This window comes from Mustela putorius, unplaced genomic scaffold (genome assembly GCF_011764305.1).
Source record: "Mustela putorius furo isolate JIRA1106 unplaced genomic scaffold, ASM1176430v1.1 tig00000224_pilon_pilon_pilon, whole genome shotgun sequence".
In the NCBI taxonomy this organism is placed as follows: Eukaryota; Metazoa; Chordata; class Mammalia; order Carnivora; family Mustelidae; genus Mustela; species Mustela putorius.
Genome location: NW_025421321.1, coordinates 3,103,741 through 3,125,007, shown reverse-complemented (window position 1 = coordinate 3,125,007; position 21,267 = coordinate 3,103,741). Strand labels below are relative to the sequence as shown.

At 38.7% G+C, this 21,267-nt stretch overlaps 1 protein-coding gene and 1 long non-coding RNA gene across 4 annotated transcripts in view; one reads left to right on the top strand and one right to left on the bottom strand.

The window, feature by feature from the left end:
- Positions 1 to 13,236: 13,236 nt before the first annotated feature.
- On the bottom strand, positions 13,237 to 14,490 carry LOC123391352. Of its 2 annotated transcripts, none has more exons than XR_006605989.1 (2): positions 13,999 to 14,490; positions 13,237 to 13,370 (listed from the first exon to the last, which is right to left on the bottom strand). It is a non-coding gene; the product is annotated as an uncharacterized LOC123391352 (long non-coding RNA). The 2 variants fall into 2 exon arrangements; XR_006605988.1 differs by having other exon boundaries at positions 14,303 to 14,490.
- A 77-nt stretch (positions 14,491 to 14,567) lies between these two features.
- The window catches only part of GCC2 (GRIP and coiled-coil domain containing 2), a 54,686-nt gene continuing 47,986 nt past the window's right edge, over positions 14,568 to 21,267 (top strand). For both annotated transcript variants that reach the window (XM_004764348.2, XM_013062377.2), the window contains exons 1-4: positions 14,568 to 14,679; positions 15,053 to 15,109; positions 16,132 to 16,216; positions 17,540 to 17,607. In XM_004764348.2, the coding sequence (XP_004764405.1) occupies positions 14,674 to 14,679; positions 15,053 to 15,109; positions 16,132 to 16,216; positions 17,540 to 17,607 (216 nt within the window). In that variant the 5' untranslated portion in view covers positions 14,568 to 14,673. The remainder of the gene's footprint in view (positions 14,680 to 15,052; positions 15,110 to 16,131; positions 16,217 to 17,539; positions 17,608 to 21,267) is intronic.

The window sequence follows — 21,267 nt, the reverse complement described above, 5'->3', positions numbered from 1 at the left end:
GCCGAAGGCAGCGGCTTAACCCACTGAGCCACCCAGGCGCCCTCATATGGTCTCTCTGATATGAGGAATTTGAGAGGCGGGGCAGGGGGTCATGGGGGAAGGGAAGGAAAAATGAAACAAGAAATGACTGGAGGAGACAAATCATTAGAGACTCTTATTTAACTCAGGAAACAAACTGAGGGTTACTGGGGCGTTGGGGGGTAGGGATAGGGTGGCTGGGTGATGGACATCTGGGGGGGTATATGCTATGTTGAGTGCAGTGAATCGTGTGTGACTGATGATTCACAGACCTGTACCCCTGAAGCAAATAATATATTATATGTTAATTAAAAAATTAAAATATAATGCTGACTGGCTAGAGTACATTCATGTGACTCTAATATTTTTGTATCATGGAGAGGAAGGTATTACACTAAAGGTCAAGAATCCTAAATTCTGAAGTAAATGGAAAGATATTCCATGTTCATGGATTAGGAGAAAAATATTATTAAAATATTGATACTACTCAAAGCAATCTACAAATTTAAAATTTAAAACATTCTCAATCAAAATACAAACAGCATTTTTCATACTACTAGAGCAAACAATCCTAAAAATTTGTACAGAAGCACAAGAGACTCTAAATAGCCAAGGCAATCTTAAAAATAAGAACAAAACTGGAGATATCACAATAATAGATTTCAAAGTATACTACAATGTATATCAAAACAATATGGTACTGTCACCAAAACAGACATAGATCAATGAAACAGAATATAAAACTGAGAAATAAACCCACAATTATATGGTCAGTTAATCTGTGACAAAGCAGTAAAGAATATGCAATGGGAAAATTAGTCTCTTCAATAAATGGTGCTGGGAAAACTGGACACCTACCTGCAAAAGAATGAAACTGGACCACTTGCTTACACAAAATATACTCAAAATGGATCAAAGACCTAAATGTGAGACCTGAAACCATAAAAATCCTAGAAGAAAGCACAGATAGTAATTTCTGTGACACCAGACATAGCAACATTTTTCTAGATATGTCTCCAGTGGCAAGGGAAACAAAAGCAAAAATGAACTACTGGGACTTCATCAAGATAAAAGTCTTCTGCACAGCAAAGGAAACAGTCAACAAAATTAAAAGTCAACCTACAGAATGGGAGAAGATATTTGCAAATGACATAACTGATAAAGGGTTAGTATCCAAAATATAAAAAGAATTTATAAAACTCAACACCCCAAAAACAAATAACCCAATTAAAAATGAGCAGAAGATATGAATAAACACTTCTCCAAAGACATACAAATGACCAGACACATGAAAAGATGCTCAATATCACTCATTATCTGGGAGGTGCAAATCAAAACTACAATGAGATATCACCTCACACCTGTAAAAATGGCTAAAATCAAAAACACAAGAAACAAGACGTGTTGGTGAGAATGTAGAAAAAAGGAACACTTGTGCACTGTTGCTGAGACTGTAAACTGGTTCAGCCACTATGGAAGAGAGTATGCAGGTTCGTCAAAAAATTAAAAACAAAATTACTGTGTGATCCAGTAATTCCACTATTAGATATTTATTTATCCAAAGAATATGAAAATGCTAATTCATAGCATTATTTTTAATAGCCAAAGTATGGAAGCAGCCCAAGTGTCCATCCACAGATGGATAAAGATGAGGCATATATATAATGAAATATTACTCAGCCATAAAAAAGGAATGAAATCTTGCCATTTGCAATAACTTGGATGGATCTAGAGAGTATAATGTGAAATGAAATAAGCAAGTCAGAGAAAGACTAATATCATGTGATTTGATTCATATGTGGAATTTAAGAAACAAAACAAATGATCAAAGAAAAAGAGATGTACAAAAAAATAGACTCTAAGCTATAGAGAACAAATGGCTACCAGAAGGGAGGTAGGGGAATTGATGAAATGGAGGCTGGGAATTAGGGGTACACATATTATTATGAGCACTGAATAATATATAGAATTGTTGAATCACTATATTGTACACTTGAAACTAATACAACACTGCACATTTATTATATGGAATTTTTTTAATTAAATTTATTTATTTTCAGCATAACAGTATTCATTATTTTTGCACCACACCCAGTGCTCCACACAATCTCTGCCCTCTATAATACCCACCACCTGGTACCCCAACCTCCCACCCCCCCACCACTTCATTCCCCTCAGATTGTTTTTCAGAGTCCATAGTCTCTCATGGTTCACCTCCCCTTCCAATTTCCCCCAACTCCCTTAATTGAAAAAAAAAAGAATCCTCAGTTCTGGTTCCAATATTCTCACTAGCCATTTTATGGCCTCTGACCAATATCTTAAACTCTGGCCTTAGTTTCTTATGCCCATTTATAAATAAATGGGCAAGATTCACACTGACTTTAACAAATATAGCTGAGGATCTAATGGGGCAAAAACTAATTTCTTGAACTAAAACTTTCTAATGTACTAACAAAAGAAAAGATCAGATGTCACTCAGAACCCTAAGTAACAGGTGTATTGTAATGAGGCCCTTCTGGAAATAATGCCCCACCTTTGTCATCTAAATCATATGAGGAAATGATAGTACCACGTCAACTCATGAGGAAGTTATATTTACTTAAACAGGGCCTTTTAATATCCTCAAATTATATTATTTGAATAGTGCTGGTTGACACAAAGCAGTCTCCTTCTAGCATTCAATGTGCCCAGTAACATAGCACATATTATTGACAAATATGAAGACAAATGTCCCTACTTTATATTTCTATGACACATTCAAGGTGATTTTTATTTTCTTTTTGAGATTTTCCTGTATTTTCCAGATGTTCAATAATGAACCTATATTACCTGTACAACTGGAAAGAAACACATCATTAAACTGGTCAGAGTCTCATTATGCTACTATGTGTCTTAAAAACATGAACTCATCAGTCCAAAGAATGTGAAATATAAAAGATAGTTTTTCTAAAATCTAAATATGGGGACGCCTGGGTGGCTCAGTGGGTTAAAGCCTCTGCCTTCGGCTCAGGTCATGATCCTAGGGTCCTGGGATCGAGCCCCGAATTGGGCTCTCTGCTCAGCAGGGAGCCTGCTTCCTCCTCTCTTTCTGCCTGCCTCTCTGTCTACTTGTGATCTCTGTCAAATATCTTTTTTTTTTAATCTAAATACGTATTTACTATGGACTTAAGAATATCAGATCTCAAAGGGTGCACAATTTATAAATATCAATTTATAAATATCTTTAATTCACTTAAGAACATATGAAAGATAAATATATTTGGGGGATTTCAGTGCTCACTGTAACTAGTGAGATAAGAAATTAAAGAATTTTTTTCCTTCAGAGGAACAAGAGCAGAAGTTATCAAATGGTCAAGGATATTATGTCCATCTCTGTCATCTCAGAGAATAAAATTCTTGCACAAATGATATCCAGAAAGACGGGTGGCAGTGAACTGGAAGTGAGTGAGGTATTTAGTTGTGAGGTGGCCTGGGGACATTGTTAAGGATGCACTGACCCTTGTCCCGCTGAGGACTCCATGCTGCTCTACCTAACCTACAATTTATAGACAGTGTTACTCAACTCAATGCCAATAGAGGGGACAGGATGAGGAATGCAGGATTGAAAGGAATAAAAGAAGTCTCTTTTTTTTTTTGGTGTCAGATGTGAGAAAAACAGAACTGTACTGTAACGACACCAATTCTTCTGCAGCTATTCACATAGCTGCATTCCTGGAATGTAACTATTTCTTGCTGTGTTTCTCTGAAAGACCTCTACAGGACTGGAGTGAGCACAGTGTCTTGTGAACCTGCTGTTTTACTGCAAGTAATTTACCTATAGAGATGATGCTGCTTACCTTCAGTCATGAGGAACGAAATCTGAAGAGGGGTTAGATTAGAAGAGTTGAAAAAGGATGGAATGATTTAGCACAAGAAGGATCCGTTAGCTGTAAGTACATAGTTAGAGCATCTCAGGAAGTTTCCATGAATGGCAAGCAGAAATGAGCATTAGTGGAACAGAAATGGAGATTAAACCAGCTGACCTCTAAGGTACCATCCAACCTGGAGAGCTAAGCACCAAAGGCCTGTGTTAAAAGAACATGGCCAACTACAGAGCCAGCTTGAAGGGGTTCTCATAAATCAAAAATGACACAGTTTGAACATCAGAACAAAGAACAGCTGCAATAGATTGAAATTCATGTACCTGTTCTTTTAAAGATTTATTTATTTGTTTATTTTAAAGAGAGAGAGTGGGTGGAAGGGGCAGAAGGAGAGAAAGAAAGTCTTAAGCACACTCCATGCTGAACATGGAGCTCAACCTGGGCCTCAATCCCACAACCCCGAGATCACAACCTGAGCCAAAACCAAGAGTCAGATGCTTAACCAACTGCACCACCCAGGTGCTTCCATCAACTGTTTTTAAATCCAAGAATGTTGAATGGTTACAAGAGGGAAAAAAAACTAATTTGTCAATTTGGGATGATTATTTAGAAATCCATTGCTTTGAAAACTAGTTAAGTAAAGTGAGAATCAAACGCTTACCCTCAAGATAACAAAACAGTTAATGATAGGAACTTCTTCCTTGAGGAATCATTTCAGCTAATACATTGAAGAATGATAGGATCTGAACATCACCATTTTGCAACTCCTAATGATCTAGGCAGTGATCATCAATGACTGCTCACATCACAAGACAACAGATTTTATATATCTCCTGATGGAAGTACATAACATCCCTTATCAAATACTCTTCACATACACATGCACACACACACAAACTAAGTCTGATCAAGCCTCTAAATTTAACTAGTACTTTATAGGAAACCGAGGAAAAGAAATATAGTAAATGGGACACAATACAAAATACGCAATACAAAAAATCCAACTGTAATGGTGGGAATGCAAGCTGGTGCAGCCACCCTGGAAAAGGGCAGGGAGGTTCCTCAAAAAGTTGAAAACAGAGCTACCCTACAACCCAGCAATTGCACTACTGGGTATTTACACTAAAGATAAAAAAGTAGTGATTTGAAGGGGCATGTGCACCCAAATGCTTATAGCAGCAATGTCCACAATAGCCAAACTATGGGAAGAACCTAGATGTCCATCAACAGATGAATGGATAAAGAAGATGTGGTATATCTATACAATGGAATACTATGCAGCCATCAAAACAAATGAAATCTTTCCATTTGTGACGACATGGATGGAACTAGAGGTATTATGCTAAGCAAAATAAGTCAATCAGAGAAAGACAATTATCATATGATCTCTCTGATATGAGGAAGTTGAGAGGCAGCATGGGGGGGTTGGGGGGTAGGAAAGGAACGAATGAAACAAGAAGGGATCGGGAGGGAGACAAACCATAAGAGACTCTTAATCTCACAAAACACATTGAGGGTTGCTGGGGGGAAAGGGGTAGGGAGAGGATGGTTGGGTTATGGACATTGGGGAGGGTATGTGCTACGGTGAGTGCTGTGAAGTGGGTAAACCTGGCGATTCACAGACCTGTACCCCTGGGGCTAATAATACATTATATGTATTTTTAAAAATTTTAATTTTTTAAAAAATCCAACTATAAGAAAATGCTTAGGATAAACTACTCCTTTTCTTTAATAACTGAAAGGAAAAGGGAAGAGATGGAGTGGCCTATAGATTAAAAGAGACTTGAGAGACATATAAATCCAATTGCAATGTATGGCTCCTAACATTCCAAGAAAATCAAACTCTAAAAAGAATATTTTGTTTGCTGCCTGGGTGGCTCAGTGGGTTAAAGCCTCTGCCTTCGACTCAGGTCATAGTCTCAGGGTCCTGGGACTGAGCCCGACATCAGGCTCCTGCTCAGAAGGGAACCTGCTTCCTCCTCTCTCTCTCTCTGCCTGCCTCTCTGACTACTTGTAATCTCTATCAGAAATAAAATCTTTTTTTTATAAAAAGAATATTTTGTTAAGAAATTTAACAAATATGAACATGGGGCATGTGGGTAGTGCAATCAGTTAAGCACCCATTCTTGGTTTTAGCTTGGGTTGTGATCTTAAGGTTGTGAAATTGAACCCTACATCAGTCTCTGCTCTCAGTGCAGAGTCTGCTTGAAATTCTCTTTCCCTCACCTTCTGCCCGTCCCACTCATGCTCTCTCACTCTTTCTCTCTCTCTAAAACAAATAAATCTTTAAGAAAAAGAAAGAAAGGAAGGAAGGAAGGAAGGAAGGAAGGAAGGAAGGAAGGAAAGAAGGAAGGAAGGAAGGAATCTAGCAGGGGCACCTGGGTGGCTCAGTGGGTTAAAGCCTCTGCTTTCGGCTCAGGTCATCATCTCAGGGTCCTTGGATGGAGCCCCACCTCTAGCTCTCTCAGCAGGGAGCCTGCCTCCCTTCCTCTGCCTCTCTGCCTACTTGTGATCTCTCTCTCTCTGTCAAATAAATCAACAAAATCCTATCAAAAATAAAATAAAATTTAAAAATAAAAAAAGAAATCTAGCAAATGCGAACATTAATGGGATATGCTATGGTATTAATAATTTATTTTTATATGATAATAGTATGGTTTTACTTACCTTAAAATGTTTGTCTTTTACAGATACATTCATAAATATTATAAATTAATTATATGCTCTCTGTGATTTGTTCCAAAATAATGTAGGATAATTAGGGAGGTAGTAAATGTGAGTAAAAGTGAAATAAGATTATGCATTGTCAATTATTGAAGACGGGTGATTTATATACATGAGGGGGTAAGCATATGCTTGAGAGAGAAAGAGAAAGAAATAAAAGGATGTGGCAATCTTCCAGGCTACCACAATGGAACAAATGTCCCAAATAAACAAAACCAACAAGAATATCATCAAAGAGTACACAGAATAGAAAGAGAGAGATAAAAGGGACATAACAAGAACAGAGGCACTTTCAGAAGTGTAGGGGGCTGAAGCGCACGGGTGACTCAGTCAGTTGAGCACCTGACTCCTGGTTTTGGCTCAAGTTATCTCAGTGTTGTGAGATAACGCTCCACATCAGGCTCTGTGCTCAGTGGGGAGTCTACTTAGATTCCTCTCTTTCTCCCTCCATTCTGCTCCTCCCCTGCTTGTGCATTCTCTCTCTCTCTCTTCCCCTCAAATAAATAATTAAGTAAATAGTCATCTAAAATTTAGAAAAGGGAAGTATAGGGGTCTAAGGAATATCATATTTTTTAATACTAAATACTTATATTTTATTGTATGTTAAGATAGAACAATATACTCCCCTTACATGAGATACATCTTTACTGAAAATTAAGCCCTGTTATAAAGTGATATGAATTAGAAGTTTACTGAGAAAATCATATTTTTAATTTCACCAGACTTGTTATATTTTTACAATAAAGGCATAGCTGTGTTTTAAACACAGAGGGTTTTATTATTATTATTGTTTTTATTATTACATGTACAGAGAGTTGATAAAGGGCATCTATATCAAACCTATAGCTAAAGAGAGTCAATTATCATATGGTTTCACTTATTTGTGGAGCATAGCAAATAGCATGGAGGACATGGGGAGTTAGAGAGGAGAAGGGAGTTAGGGGAAATTAGAAGGGGAGGTGAACCAAGAGAGACTATGGACTCGGAAAAACAATCTGAGGGGTTTGAAGTGGCAGGGGGGGTGGGAGATTGGGGTACCAGGTGGTGGGTACTATAGAGGGCACGGATTGCATGGAGCACTGGGTGTGGTGAAAAAATAATGAATACTGTTAAGCTGAAAATAAATAAAAAATAAATTAAAAAAATAAAAAATAAAAATAAAAAGGCCATTAAAAAAAAACCTATAGCTAACATCGTAATTAATGTTCAAAGACTGAATGCTTCTCCCCCTAGGTTGGATGGAGGCAAGAGTGTACAGTATGAGAAGTCTTAGCCTGTGCTATAAGAAAAAGTAAATAAAAGGCATACTTATGAAAAGGAAGAAATAAATTTGTCCCCATTCTTAAGATGACATGATTGTCTATATAAAAAAATCTAGGGGGAAAATATCTATGAAAAACCTTCTCAGGGACGCCTGGGTGGCTCAGTTGGTTGAGCAGCTGCCTTCGGCTCAGGTCATGATCCCAGCGTCCTGGGATCGAGTCCCACATCGGGCTCCTTGCTCCACAGGGAGCCTGCTTCTCCCTCTGACTCTTCCTTCCACTCTGTCTACCTGTGCTCGCTCTCACTCACTCTCTCTCTGACAAATAAATAAATAAAATCTTAAAAAAAAAAAAAGAAAAAGAAAAACCTTCTCAAACTAGTAAGTGCATTAGAAAGCTTATAAGATATAAGATGTTGAGAGGCAATTCTGGGGTGCCTCAATGGCTCAGTCAGAGGAGCATGAGACTGCTTTTGGGGGAAAAGAAAGAAAAGAAAAAGAGAGGCAATTCTTCTTGGATTTCTCATTATTCTGTGCATCTTTCAGGCAGAGGCCCTCACAGTTTTTGAACTAGACTGTTTTTTCAAAGATCTTGAGCAGCTGAAATAAATGGTGTCAGCAATGGGGATCTAGAACTTTTAGAGACTCAAAAACATTAGATGCATTTGGTTCAGCTCCAAGCAGCCACCACTCTACTCAGAACAAAATGTAATATAAAGTCTTGTTTACTGGCATGTAGCTGCCCTTTCCTTCTCAATCCTGATCCCTCTCTTCGCATCCATTCCTTCTACCCAGATGCTTTTTTTAAAAAAAAAGACTAGGGTTGGGTGCCTGGGTGGCTCAGTTGGTTGAGCTATTGCAGCTCAGGTCATGATCCTGGAGTCCTGGGATCAAGTCCCACATCAGGCTCCCTGCTCAGCAGGGAGTCTGCTCCCTCTGACCCTCCCCACTCTCAGGCTCTTTCTCTCTCTCTCTCTCTCAAATAAATAAATAAAATCTCTTTTAAAAAAATAAAAATAAAAAGACTAAGGTTTAAGCAAAGATCTTCCTCTCTGCAAGTTGAATATATAAGTCTGTATGTGCCCACCTGAATATGCTAGGGAACCTCAAGAGTGAGAACCTCAAATTTTTATGACCATCCTACCTGGACCCTTGTAAGGGCTCCATCAATTGATGGAGTCTGAACAAGGTTCATAATGCAGGAAGGAAGCTAAAGTGACCTTATGGGAGGGGCCTTCTTAGTTGATTCAACTGCTACTGTTTCTATATCTGAATTTTAGGTAGGAACTTATGGGTTGTGTGCTGGTGGCTCCCCAACCCATAAGTGCCAGAGGGCATCTTCCCAATAAAAAAGAGCCTCACATAAAAATGGGTTAGTGGGAGAAATTCTTCTACCATTTGCTACCAGTGGGTGGGTTAGGATTTAATGCAAATCCCTCTCTTCTCTCATGTCCAAAGGCATTCACCATAAAGATGATGTGCATTTGGGTGGTTAGCAAGTTAGAAGCCTCAATTTCAATGGCCCTGATGGGGAGTAACACATGCCTTCTAACAGAGAAGGCTGGTAAATCCCAGTAAAAGTCAGGGGGTTGGTAACAAGTAAAGTTTCTTGGAACTATGAATCAAATGATTCCTATTCACAGAGCTCGATCCTTCTGAAAGTCAAGGAAAAACTGTTGTCTCTCTGCTTCCCTCCCCCAAAATGGAAGCCTTATTCGGCTCTTTGGAAGCAGGGGATAGTACATGCTTCATTTGGGCATTCTACTGGCCCTTTCTATAGCTGTCCCATAAACTGATATCATTTGAGCATTTGAGTGTAGTACAAAACAACAGACTTCAAGGAAGCTCTATGGCAGGCTTTGGCATTCTCACTACCTTGGGGTTCCATATCTCTAACAACCACTTTGGACCAAAAGTCTCTGTGACTGACGATTTTGTTGACAAAAGCTTCTGGGAAAGGGAGGCAGCCTCCATGAGGAAGTGCCTCTGGGGTTCTGGACTCAGTGCCCCCCATCAGGGTTACCAGGTGCATCCCTTCTGAAAAGCAGCTATTAGCTTGCTACAGAGCTGTGGTCAAAACTGAATGAATGGCCCATGTAAGCATTATAAGTCTCTGGCCCAATATCTCATTTTTGGATGACTCAACTCAAACTCTATGACTGAAAATGTGAACAAGGCTCACAAAACCTTGATACATCATCAAATGTAAAAGATATGTTCAAGAACAGCCAGCCAAGCCCCACAGACAGCCAGGCTTCACAGAAAAAAAAAGAGGCAGCTATCTCTCTGAGGGAAATTTTGCCATCCACTCAGTCATGTGAGCTATTTTACTGGCTCATTGGACCCTCAATTCACAGACTCCCCTGAATTCTGAGCCTGGTTTGGCTCTGCTAAAACTCAGTGGTTTCCACTGACTGCAGCCACTGTCCAACCTCAGTGCTAGCACTGCAACTCCAAAAAGGAACATGGCACTTCCACCCAAAGGACTGAACTCAAGGTCCTTCTCAGGGCTCTGGCTAATACTGCCTGATGAACCTTGCTTTGTGTTTACTGATTCTTGGGCTTTTGCCAGCGGCCTAGATATCTAGGTCTAGACCTTTTCGAAGATCTGCCACTTCGAAAACTACAGATTGATAAATTAAAGACACCTCTTTTGAGGTTATGAACTGTGGAAACAAATTATAGCTGCTGACTAAACTTTCTGGGGCCCTCATGTAGGTGCCCACAGAAAGGTCCCATTCTCTGATGGTTCTACTCAGAATCAACTACTAACTGGGCCTGCACTTCTCTTGCTGCTATTATCATGCTGCCTGGAGCCATCATAACACATCCACCATCACAAAAAAAGGCACTGAGGGAAGGGCTCTGTTTCTGTGGAGGCTCCCTCTGCATTCCAGACCTGTGACTCCTGTCTAAAGTTGGCCTGGCTGTCTCTGGGCCAACAGACATTCAACATCCTTGCCTCACCCCCTCCCATATCTCATATCATTTGAGTGTAGTACAAGTTATTTCTTGATGATGCCTCATCCAGATGACACTTTATCAGGTTATGGTGCTGTTGTTTCAGCCCAATCAGCCAACCACAATCACTCTGTTGTGACCCCCGAGACCACTATGTGTCACATGTTTGGTTTTGTGGACAATTTGCAACTTGACCATAGTACACCATTTATTAAAAAAAAAACTTATTCACAATGGGCTGATGAGGTATTCAATGGATCTTCTGTACTCCCTGCCATCTACAGGCATTTGGTATTCTTTTTTTTTTAAGATTTTATTTATTTATTTGGCAGATATTACAAGTAGGCAGAGAGGCAGGCAGAGAGAGAGAGAGGAGGAAGCAGGCTCCCTGCTGAGCAGAGAGCCTGATGCGGGACTTGATCCCAGGACCCTGAGATCATGACCTGAGCTGAAGGCAGAGGCTTAACCCACTGAGCCACCCAGGCGCCCGGCATTTGGTATTCTTAAGCAATGAAACAGCCTTCATAAACATCGACTTGAAAAGGTTTTTAACCACTTCCTTGGTATCCTGGTCTGCATACCTTACTAAGGCAGATGGTCACTAAAATGTGGCTGTCCCTGGAAAAAAGATCATTTCTTATCTTCCACATCCTAGATAAAGATCAGGATGAAAGCTTGGCAGTTTCTTAAAGAGTTAAGCATATGCTTATCATAGAGCTCAGCAAATATAACTTGTAGGTATGTACCCTAGAGAAATAAAAACTTGTGTTTTCACAAAACCTGTACATGAAAGTTTATAGTAAGCCTATACATAATCACCTAAAACTAGAAACCCAAATGTCCTGCAGTTGGTGAATGATAAAAATTGTTATATCCATATAACAAATAAGTATTTATCAAGAAAAGAGAACAAATTATTGCTAAATGAAACAATTTGGGTGAATCTCAAAGGCATTTCGCTGAGAAAAAAAAAAAGCATTCTCAAAGGTTTCATTCTGCATGTTTCCACTAACATGCCATTCATGAAACAACAAAACTACAGTGATGAAGAATCAACATGGAGGTTGCCAGTGATTAGGGATGGGAGGAGTGTGTGGCTAAAGTGGAGTAGAATGAAGGAATTTGGAGGGATAGCAAAACTGTTCTCTAGCTTGACTATCCCAGCGATTCATAAGTCTGTACACGTATTAAAATTCGTAGAACTGTGTACCCCCCAAAAAAGTCAATTTTACTCAATGTTAATTGAAAAAAAATAAAATAAAAAGTGGGGAAGACTATAGTCATCAAAAAAAAATCTCAATTTTTTAAATTCTTTTTTTAAACTGAGATAGAACTCTCATCATATATATTAGTTTCAGGCATGTAATATAATGACTCACTATTTGTATATATTGTGAGATGATCACCATAATAAGTCTCATTAACATCTGTCAACATTAACAAAAACAGTTCTTGTGATAAGAACTTTTAAGACCACTCTTTTAGAAACTTTCAAATATGCAACACGGTATTATTAAATATAGACAACAGGCTGTACATGATCTTCCCATGATATCTTATAACTGGAAGTTTGTACCTTTTGACCACTTTTACCCATTTTACCCACTCCCCACTTCCTGTCTCTGGCAACTACCAGTCTGTTCTCTGTATCTATGAGCTTGCTTGTTTGGGGGGTGAGGCTGATAATATGTCAAAGATATAAAATAATTAACCAAAATGTCAATTTTTAAAAAGACCAAGAAATGTCTGTGGAAATGTTCCAGATTAAAGATGACTAAAGAGATATGACAATTAAATGCAATATGATCCTAGGTAGATCTCATACTGGAAGGGGAAAAATATAGGTAGAATGCTTTATATTAATAAAAAAAATATATCACTGTAGTTGCAGGTCTAAGCATACTCAAGACCTAGAAAAAATTGATTAGTGAACTTAAGTTCCATTCTGCTAACCCTTTCCTATATCAATTAATAGATTCAATTAAGTATTCATAATGTGCGTTTATATACAGGGCAACAGAAAGTCCTCTTTTTCTCCAAAGGCTGCCCCAAATCTCGAACTCTTCTAATTCTACCTGCAAAAGTATCTACTCACTCCTCTTCAATAGTTTGCTGCCATAGAAACATTAAAATGTTTTATGGCTTTTAAGAGTTACTTGCTAGTTTTTTAAAAAGTTGTCTGAGATTATTTTTCTAGTCCCCACGAAAGTCATACATTTTATAACATTGTACAACATCCAGATTTATGGATATATTCTCAAGTCAGCTCATCTTAAAGAGATAGTTTGTGTTTTTCTCAAGCTGGCAAACTTTTCCTCCCAAGATATGTATAATGCTGTTACAAGGAACAGTAAATCCCAATGCTAACTGGCTCACTTAATAAAGATCAGTTATAGACTCATTCATCATAGATCGATCAGCACTTCAGCTTTATTCTTCTGTGACTGTCTTCGTTCTGCTTTTCTCCTGATAATCCATTTTGTCCTCAGGCTGCCTTCCATCATAAGAGGCAAATGTCTATCAAAAGCAATCAGGGCTATATGTTTCTTCAATCATATTCAAAGAAAGAGAAAACACTATCATTAAACCAAAATATTAAGCAGAAGTCCCAAATGTCACTGACTGTATACCTGACATCATGCACTTTGAATCAATCTCAGCCAAAGACTAGGTACTACACACTACCAAAGAAAAACAGATGTTGGGGAGGACATTATGTTGTCTGCAATAATTTTTTTTCTCTATTATAGATCTCTCTCTTTACTTAGTAATGATTAGCCACCACTTATTTCATACATACTGTAGGCTGCCTCTTCATATCCTTACAGCCAGATCAAACTCCAGGGAACGAAGTTGTATATTCCAATTACTTCATTTAAGGAGCTTTGTTGTAAACATTATTGGAAAGTAGGGATGACGGTAAACCATTTCACCAAACAGGAGGGCCAGTCAGGACACAACAGCAGCTCGGGCCACTCAAACAGCAAATGTAATGGTTGTGTCCTCAGAAGTAAGGATTCTTGCTCCCTTCTCCTGTTTGGTGTTTCCCCATCTCTGTCCCATCTCCCTGAGAGAGGCCCTCTCTTTTGCTTCCTACCACACCAGCATGGGTTCCGAGCCCTCTAAGGCAGAGCTCCCCGGGGGACCTCCTCTCAAGAGCCAAGAAATGCCTACTTCAGGAGAAGCTCCATCCTTGGCTTCCTCAGCGTCCTAGGAAGCTCACACGAAACCCTGCCGGACAACATCGGCCTTAAGAAACGCCTCGAAATCAGCGGTCTGTCTGACAGGCACTCTGAGGCTTCCCCTCAACAGCAAGGTATCTGGCCTTTCGGGGGTGCCTACCCCCTGTACTCCCATCATCTTTACTGGATTTTAAGATGAGGAAAACAAGGCCCTGAGGGGTAATTTCCCCAATTCTCATAGCCAATAAATGGAAGTGGCAGGATTCAAATCCATCAGGGATTGTGTCACTCAATACCAGAGTCTGACCCGCCCGGTGACCCCGCGGAAACTTTCTTCTGCGTCGGTTAGTCAGCCGCCGGTAGGCGCCAGGGAAAGCGGAGAGTTCAGCAGCGGGTGACAGCACGCGGGGACCCTCCTCTCGGAGCAGAAGCGGAAGCGGAAGCGTCAGCGGGCTGTAGCTATGGAGACGCGAGGGGTGGGGCCTCCCTGAAGAAGCACGACCTTTAACCTGCGGCCGAGGGTACGTCAGAGGCGGCCGCAGACGGAAGTGCGGAGGCGGCGGCGGGGCTGCCGGGCTGCCGGGCTGCGGGGCAGTGGCGCTGCCGGGCTGCCGGGCTGCCGGGCCGCCGGGCGGCGGGGCCGCGTGGTCACTACGGGCCGGCTGCCATGGAGGTAACGGTGCCGGGGCGGCTAGAGTGGGACGCGGGCCTACCACCTCCCTGCCGGGCCTTCCCGCGCAGCGGTTCGGGACTCAGGGGTGGGCGCAGTGGTGAGGGCTTGGCAGCCTCCCCTCCGCGCCCCGCAGCCCGGCTCTGCCTTCGTCTCTCCCTCTTGCCCCAGACTCAGCCCCTCGCGATTATCTGGCTCTTTTACAGCCAGCTTGTATACGATTTCCCACACGACAGATCCCTCTTTTCTAGTTCTTTCTCACGTAGGAGTTTCCTATGCTTGATTCCACGGAAAGGCTTTTACCTATAAAGATTCCAGCGTTCCGTCTGGGATTAGGAGAAGAGTTCTGACGTCTGGGTTTGATTTTGTTTTGCAGGATCCTGTTCAAGATGGGGTGGCTTCACCAGCCACCCCTGGGACCGGGAAGTCTAAGGTGAAAAGAATACAGTACTTTAATAGCTGGCTCACCGAAGGGTGGAGGGGTGATGAATGGAGAACTTTGGCATGGGTAGGGGGGTGGCCTATTTAAAAGAAGTCCTTCTCCAAGGGATCTCAATTTTAATTCACACAGTAACCAATCTGTTGTTTTTTCGTTTTGTTTGTTTGTTTTTGAAGTTCCCTGCTATGGAAAGAGTTGACTTTTTGTTTACTTCCTGCTCCTGGTTAGCACTGCTGAGAGATTCTGCAGTTTTTCAACCATTATAGCGATCTAATTTATGAGCATTTATATAGTGTAGTGGAAAGAGCAGTGACGTAAGTAGGATTCAAGGGACTCTATTCTGTAGGCTTCTCCAATTAAAAAAAAAAAAAAACTGAATTAGGTCATTTTTATGGTCCCATACATTTAATACTCAATGAGTCTTAACCACTAATGGTTTATTGCTTGCATACTAAGTCTTTGGCACTTACCTGAACACTTAATTACTTCATTTAAGCTCAATGGTAAGCTTAAATGGTCAGTCAGGTACTTATTTATCCAGATTTTACAGATGAGAAAACTGAGCCCAGGGCTTAAGTAATTCCCTGATTTCTTAAAAAGACTTACTACACCCTAATTCTTCTTGTTACTCTAATTATGCTTATGTGTTTTCATGTAGCCAAAGACTGATTTCAGCCTTGAATAGGATAATTTTTACAGCTCCAAGGAACTATAAGTAGAATTAGTCCCAGTCCCCTAATTTTACAATTAAATCAAAACCCAGAACGTGTCTTAACGTAAACAAGAATATATGTACAGAAGAGGGTATGTGTTGGTTTTTTACATTTCATAGTAATTGCTTAACTAATAATTGTTTAGTTGAAGTTGCATTTGCTGCTGCTTCAAAATATGGTTTAACTGACAAAGATTTATTCAGTAGGATGTTTTTAGGAGGGCATTATGTTTATTTTGTGTGTGTATGTGGTATAATAGAAACATGAGTTATAACAAACTGGTAACATCATTACACCTTTCAGCTGGAAACATTGCCCAAGGAAGATCTTATCAAGTTTGCCAAGAAACAGATGATGATAATACAGAAAGCTAAATCCAGATGTACAGGTATTGAGTTGAAAATACTCATCTTCACCACGATCTCATTGAAACACGGTTAAAAATAGTGGGTTTTTAATAGTATATTAGCTTATTTTGTTTACCGGTATATCCAATAAAATCATAATTATAATGAATCTATATTATTTAACATTTTAACCATTTGCCTGTGATTTTTTTTTCCCATTTCACGTCTCTAAACTGTAGTTATCTTTGAATTATTAAAATAAAATCAGGGAAGAGGATCTTGAAAAAAATTGTTAAAATTAAGCACATTTTTTTTTTACTTCATTTGGATTGTATATTGATCTGAAAAAGCATTTTTTCCCCTAGAGCAATCAGTTGAAATGTTAGAGAAATAAGGTTGTGAGCCCAAAGAGGCAAAAAGAGTCCTCAAGTAAAGTAATAAAAGATTTCCATTCCTGGAATGTTTAAGTATATTTATTTGCTGAAGTTGATTGATTGCTATTCACCCTTATATTCCAAAAGGATGTAGATATTAGTATCCTTTTTAATATGTGTGGTGAGGACATGAATTTCCAATGATTAACAAATGTTAACTGCCCAGCCTTAAAGCCAAGATTTATTTTCTACTGGAAAAGGTCAAATTGTGTTTAGGGAGGTTGGATCAGCTTGTGTTAAAGAGAGTAATGGATTTAGAAAAGTGTTCTAGGCTCCAGACCTAGACATGAGTTAATGAAATAGGTTAGCATTTATGCTTAACAATGAGGTTAGTTGTTGCTTTAAGATTATACAGTAAGAAGTTATTTACAACTAAAATAATATGTCTGGGATTTGCTTCAGAAGTATCAGGATGGGTAAGAAAAAAGGAAAAGGGAAAAGTAAATATAGGTCGGGATGAAATAAGAATCCATGTAATAATTGCTGAATTAAGGTGTTGGGTGTATTAATCATGAGTTTTTCGTAAGAAAAAGGAAAGTAAAATGTCATACTAGGTAAAGTTAATACTTTCTCAAAATATCTGCCATTTAGAAACAAGATGGGATTGGGAGGGAGACAAACTATAAGTGACTCTTAATCTCACAAAACAAACTGAGGGTTGCTGGGGGGAGGAGGTTTGGGAAAAGGGGGTAGGATTATGGACATTGGGGAGGGTATGTGCTTTGGTGAGTGCTGTGAAGTGTGTAAACGTGGTGATTCACAGACCTGTACCCCTGGGGATAAAAATATATGTTTATAAAAAATTAAAAAAGAAAAAAAAATCTGCCATTTAAATGTATTCTGATTTACAGTATTTTTTAAGAATGTACTTACCACTTCAGATAATAATTTCTTCATTTCTGAACTGGTTTTTTTTAAATAACTATTTAGAACTGGAGAAAGAAATTGAGGAATTGAAATCAAAGCCTGTTGCTGGAGGAACTGATGATATTATTAAGGTAATGCAGCGGTTGCAAATATCGCTTTAATCTTTATGTATTTAGTTAGAGGAAATGTCTAATGACAAACCAGATTTCCTTTAAAGCTGTCAGTCTGCCAGAGCCGTCTGGCTTTCTGTCCCTGTTTTTTTACTCCCTCCCTGCCCTTGGTTAAGTTTTTTACCTCTGGTTGCCTGTCAAAAGAGTTAAATGACCCCTTCGTCCCTTTCTGTTCTAAAATGAGTGTGTGTTCCTCTCGTCTTCATCCCACATACTCTGTAATTAGGGGTTTGCCTTAATCACAGCCCTGCTCTTCCCTCCCCCCCTCAGAAGACCCATGCTCAGGAATTTGATGATGATTTTTAGGTTGATAAATACATATAATCTATTACATATAATAGACCTATATCCCTGGATGTGACTACTGACATTTATAGCTGTTTGGGGAAAGAAATATTCACCCATTTTTCTTATCTTCATATTCATATTCAGACCAAATCCCCTTGCCTGGACAACCAGTGGCAGCACTGTTCTTCAGGACTTTTAACTTTAGAGACTCTTCAGTTTTCCTGTTTCCTTTATCCTCTACATGTGTCAGCCACCAGTGACTTCTCGTTCTTTCAGGATAGTGCTGCAATTTATCAGTATGCTTTTTTCATTTCTATGGCTGTATGCTAAATGCCTCATGTTATACTTGACTTTTTTTGATACCTCCTTAACCAGGCTCTCTTTTCTCTGTTAAGTTTTGAGTGCTCTTACCAGATCATAGGGTACTATTTTTATTTTGGTACTCCCTGTCAAAGAAGGTTATCCTTATTTATATGCCCTTAATCCTGACTGACAGCCTCCTCACCCCCAGTTTGGCCTAACCTTCTTTACAGTTTCTTTTACTTCTCAAAGCTCTGCAGTAATTATCTTCCTTTTTTGTATTTATAGTTTGAGTCTTGATACCTGTTCTTTGATTATACATTTATAAATAATCATATTCTTTTACTAATGGCCTGTGAGCAGTGTACAACTGAAGGACTCCCAGAGAGTTACTGTAAGAAAGCTTTAAATCCCGATGCATATTATGCACTTGCTTTGTTCTTTATGTAGCTAAGACAGTATATAAAGCTTGCACAGTGTGCACAAATACCATTTGGATTCACAGTGTACTGATTTACTTAAGTATTACTGAATTCATAGTAGTTTTCTTTGTTTATTTGGTCATTTTGTATTTTCTTAATCAGTGATAGCTAAAGTAAAACTACTTGATATTTACCTAAGAGTGTTGACTCTAGAGCCAGACAACCTGATTCAGATCTTTGGGTCTCTGCTCTGCCATGTACTACCTATATAGCCATAGCTAAGTTTCTTCCCTTTTAGCTCCTTCACCTGTAGACTAGAGAAAATAATAATACCTACTTTTCATAGAGGTGTTGCATTTTGAGTTAATACATGCTTAGCACTTAAAATTGCATCTGTCACATAAGTTCTCAATAATTAATTATAGGGACACCTGGGTGGCTCAGTTCGTTAAGCATCTACCTTTGGCTCAGATCATGATCATAGGGTCCTGGGATCAAGTCCTGCATTGGGCTCCCTACTCAGTGGGTAGCCAGCTTCTCCAAGAACTCTCTGTGCTTCCCCTGTTTGAGTTCCCCCCACTTTGTACCTACTATCTCTCACTATCTCTCTCTCTCACATAAATAAATCCTTTTAAAAAATAACTTATTGTAATTATGTTACTGGCATATTTTGTTTGTTGGTGTATTTAACACATACACACCAAAAGGGGGGTTTTGTATTTGAATAGAGAACCACGGAGGCTTCTTTCTAATTTAGTATCAGTTAACTCTTAGCCCTTGAAATACTTGTTATACACTTGCATTCCAGAATATCTAAATATCTGCTCCGTATTTTCTTCTTATCCCCAATTGGTGTATTCTCCCTTTCTGTCAAAACTACTGAAGAGGAGATTAGAAAATTTGCCCAAATTAACGAGCTTTACTTTTCAGGTTAATTTCATATTAAAGCATGTTACCCTCACCATTCAAGTAACTTAGTTAAAATTTATGGAAACAAAACCTTTGGCTTGTAATTCTAATGAGAGAAGTACTTCGGGGAGTGATTGAAAGAGATATATATCAGTTATTCCATTGCTATCTGTAATTTTTCTGTTTTAGAAAAATCCTATACTGTGATGTAATGTATTCTCTACACCTCTGGAAAACTTCTTGCCAAGTTTTATCTCTTCATTAGGAAAAGTACGCTGAAAAAATGTGGCTCTGCATACAGAATTTTCTGTTTTTCATATAATCTTAAAAATTTGTCTTTTAAAAAAAGTTTTAATTATAATTAAAATTTCTGGAAATCATCTTATTTCTGGTAGTGATCTTCTAGTGCATTGGGATACATCTAAATTTTTATTCAAAGCTGAATGTTTGACGTTTATTTTAAAAATAGGAATTATGTCAAATAGGAATCCATGTCAAAATTTGAATTTAAAAATAGGAATTATGTCAAATAGGAATCCATGTCAAAATTTGAAGTGAACTTACATGCTGCTTCCAAAGGCAAGGGGAAGGTGAAAACTGCATGTTAAGAGAATGGAATTTCTAGTACAGTCATCTTTGTTACTATCTCTTTGCTGGAATCAAATCTATGTTGGCTGTTCTCAGTTAATGGCCTCTCTGTATCTCCTAAATTTAATAAATGTATTTAGGCTTCCCCTGATATTTAGCAATCAGAAGTTTATATTGCAATGCATTATGTAGTGTGAAAAACTAATTTTAAAACTAAAATTGTTTTAACCAAAGTAATATACGCATGTATTTACAAGTAATGCTAATAACTAAAGAGCTTATTGTGATACTAAGTAACTTGTGGGTATTATTTCTGTTTCTAAATAATATGGTTGTACTGCTATTCCTTGATTTATTCGCTTTAGCCATTTAGTTATTAATTTGCCATTACAGCAGATGAAAATTTAGCTATCTTTCATAGCAACTCCTACTTTAGAATGGTCAAAGCGATCAGATAATCTTTCCCATTTTTTTCCTGGACCACCTCCTTCTAGAGCCTTCTGTCCTGCACTAATTTGTTCTTGTCATTCTCTGTGTCTGCCGCAGTGTTCCTGGAACTGGCCTTGTGCCGTGATCCTGTGAATTTCTACACTGCTTTCCTGTATTGGCCCCTATGTGCTAGGTGATATGTCATTGACTTTCTTGGTTAACCTCATCTTTGTAGAGCATGTCCTTCAATCGCATCCTAAGAAGGGATGGAAAATGTTGTCAGCCCATATTTTAAAATAGCTTTAATCTGCCCTTGTCTGAATAATGGCTATAACTTGATAGAAAGCTCTAAATTTTCTGCATGTTTTTTTTTTTATTAAAGTTTTTATTTCATGTAAGTTCAGAGGCAAGCAGATCTAGGGTGATAGTGGACTAACACTTCATATTTTAACATTTATCTAGATTTTAACCTTTAGAATTAACTTTATCTGGATTCATGGTGAATTAGACTTATGATTTTCCTGTTTGTAAAGTCCTTGGATATTTGTATCAAGTTATGCAAATTTTATAGAATAACTTGGAAATCCCTTCTTATTTTGTCTGAACAAGTTCATATGTAATTGGATAATCTGTTCTTCGAAAATTTGATGGAATCCACCTGTAAAACTTCCTTCTGTTTGGTAGA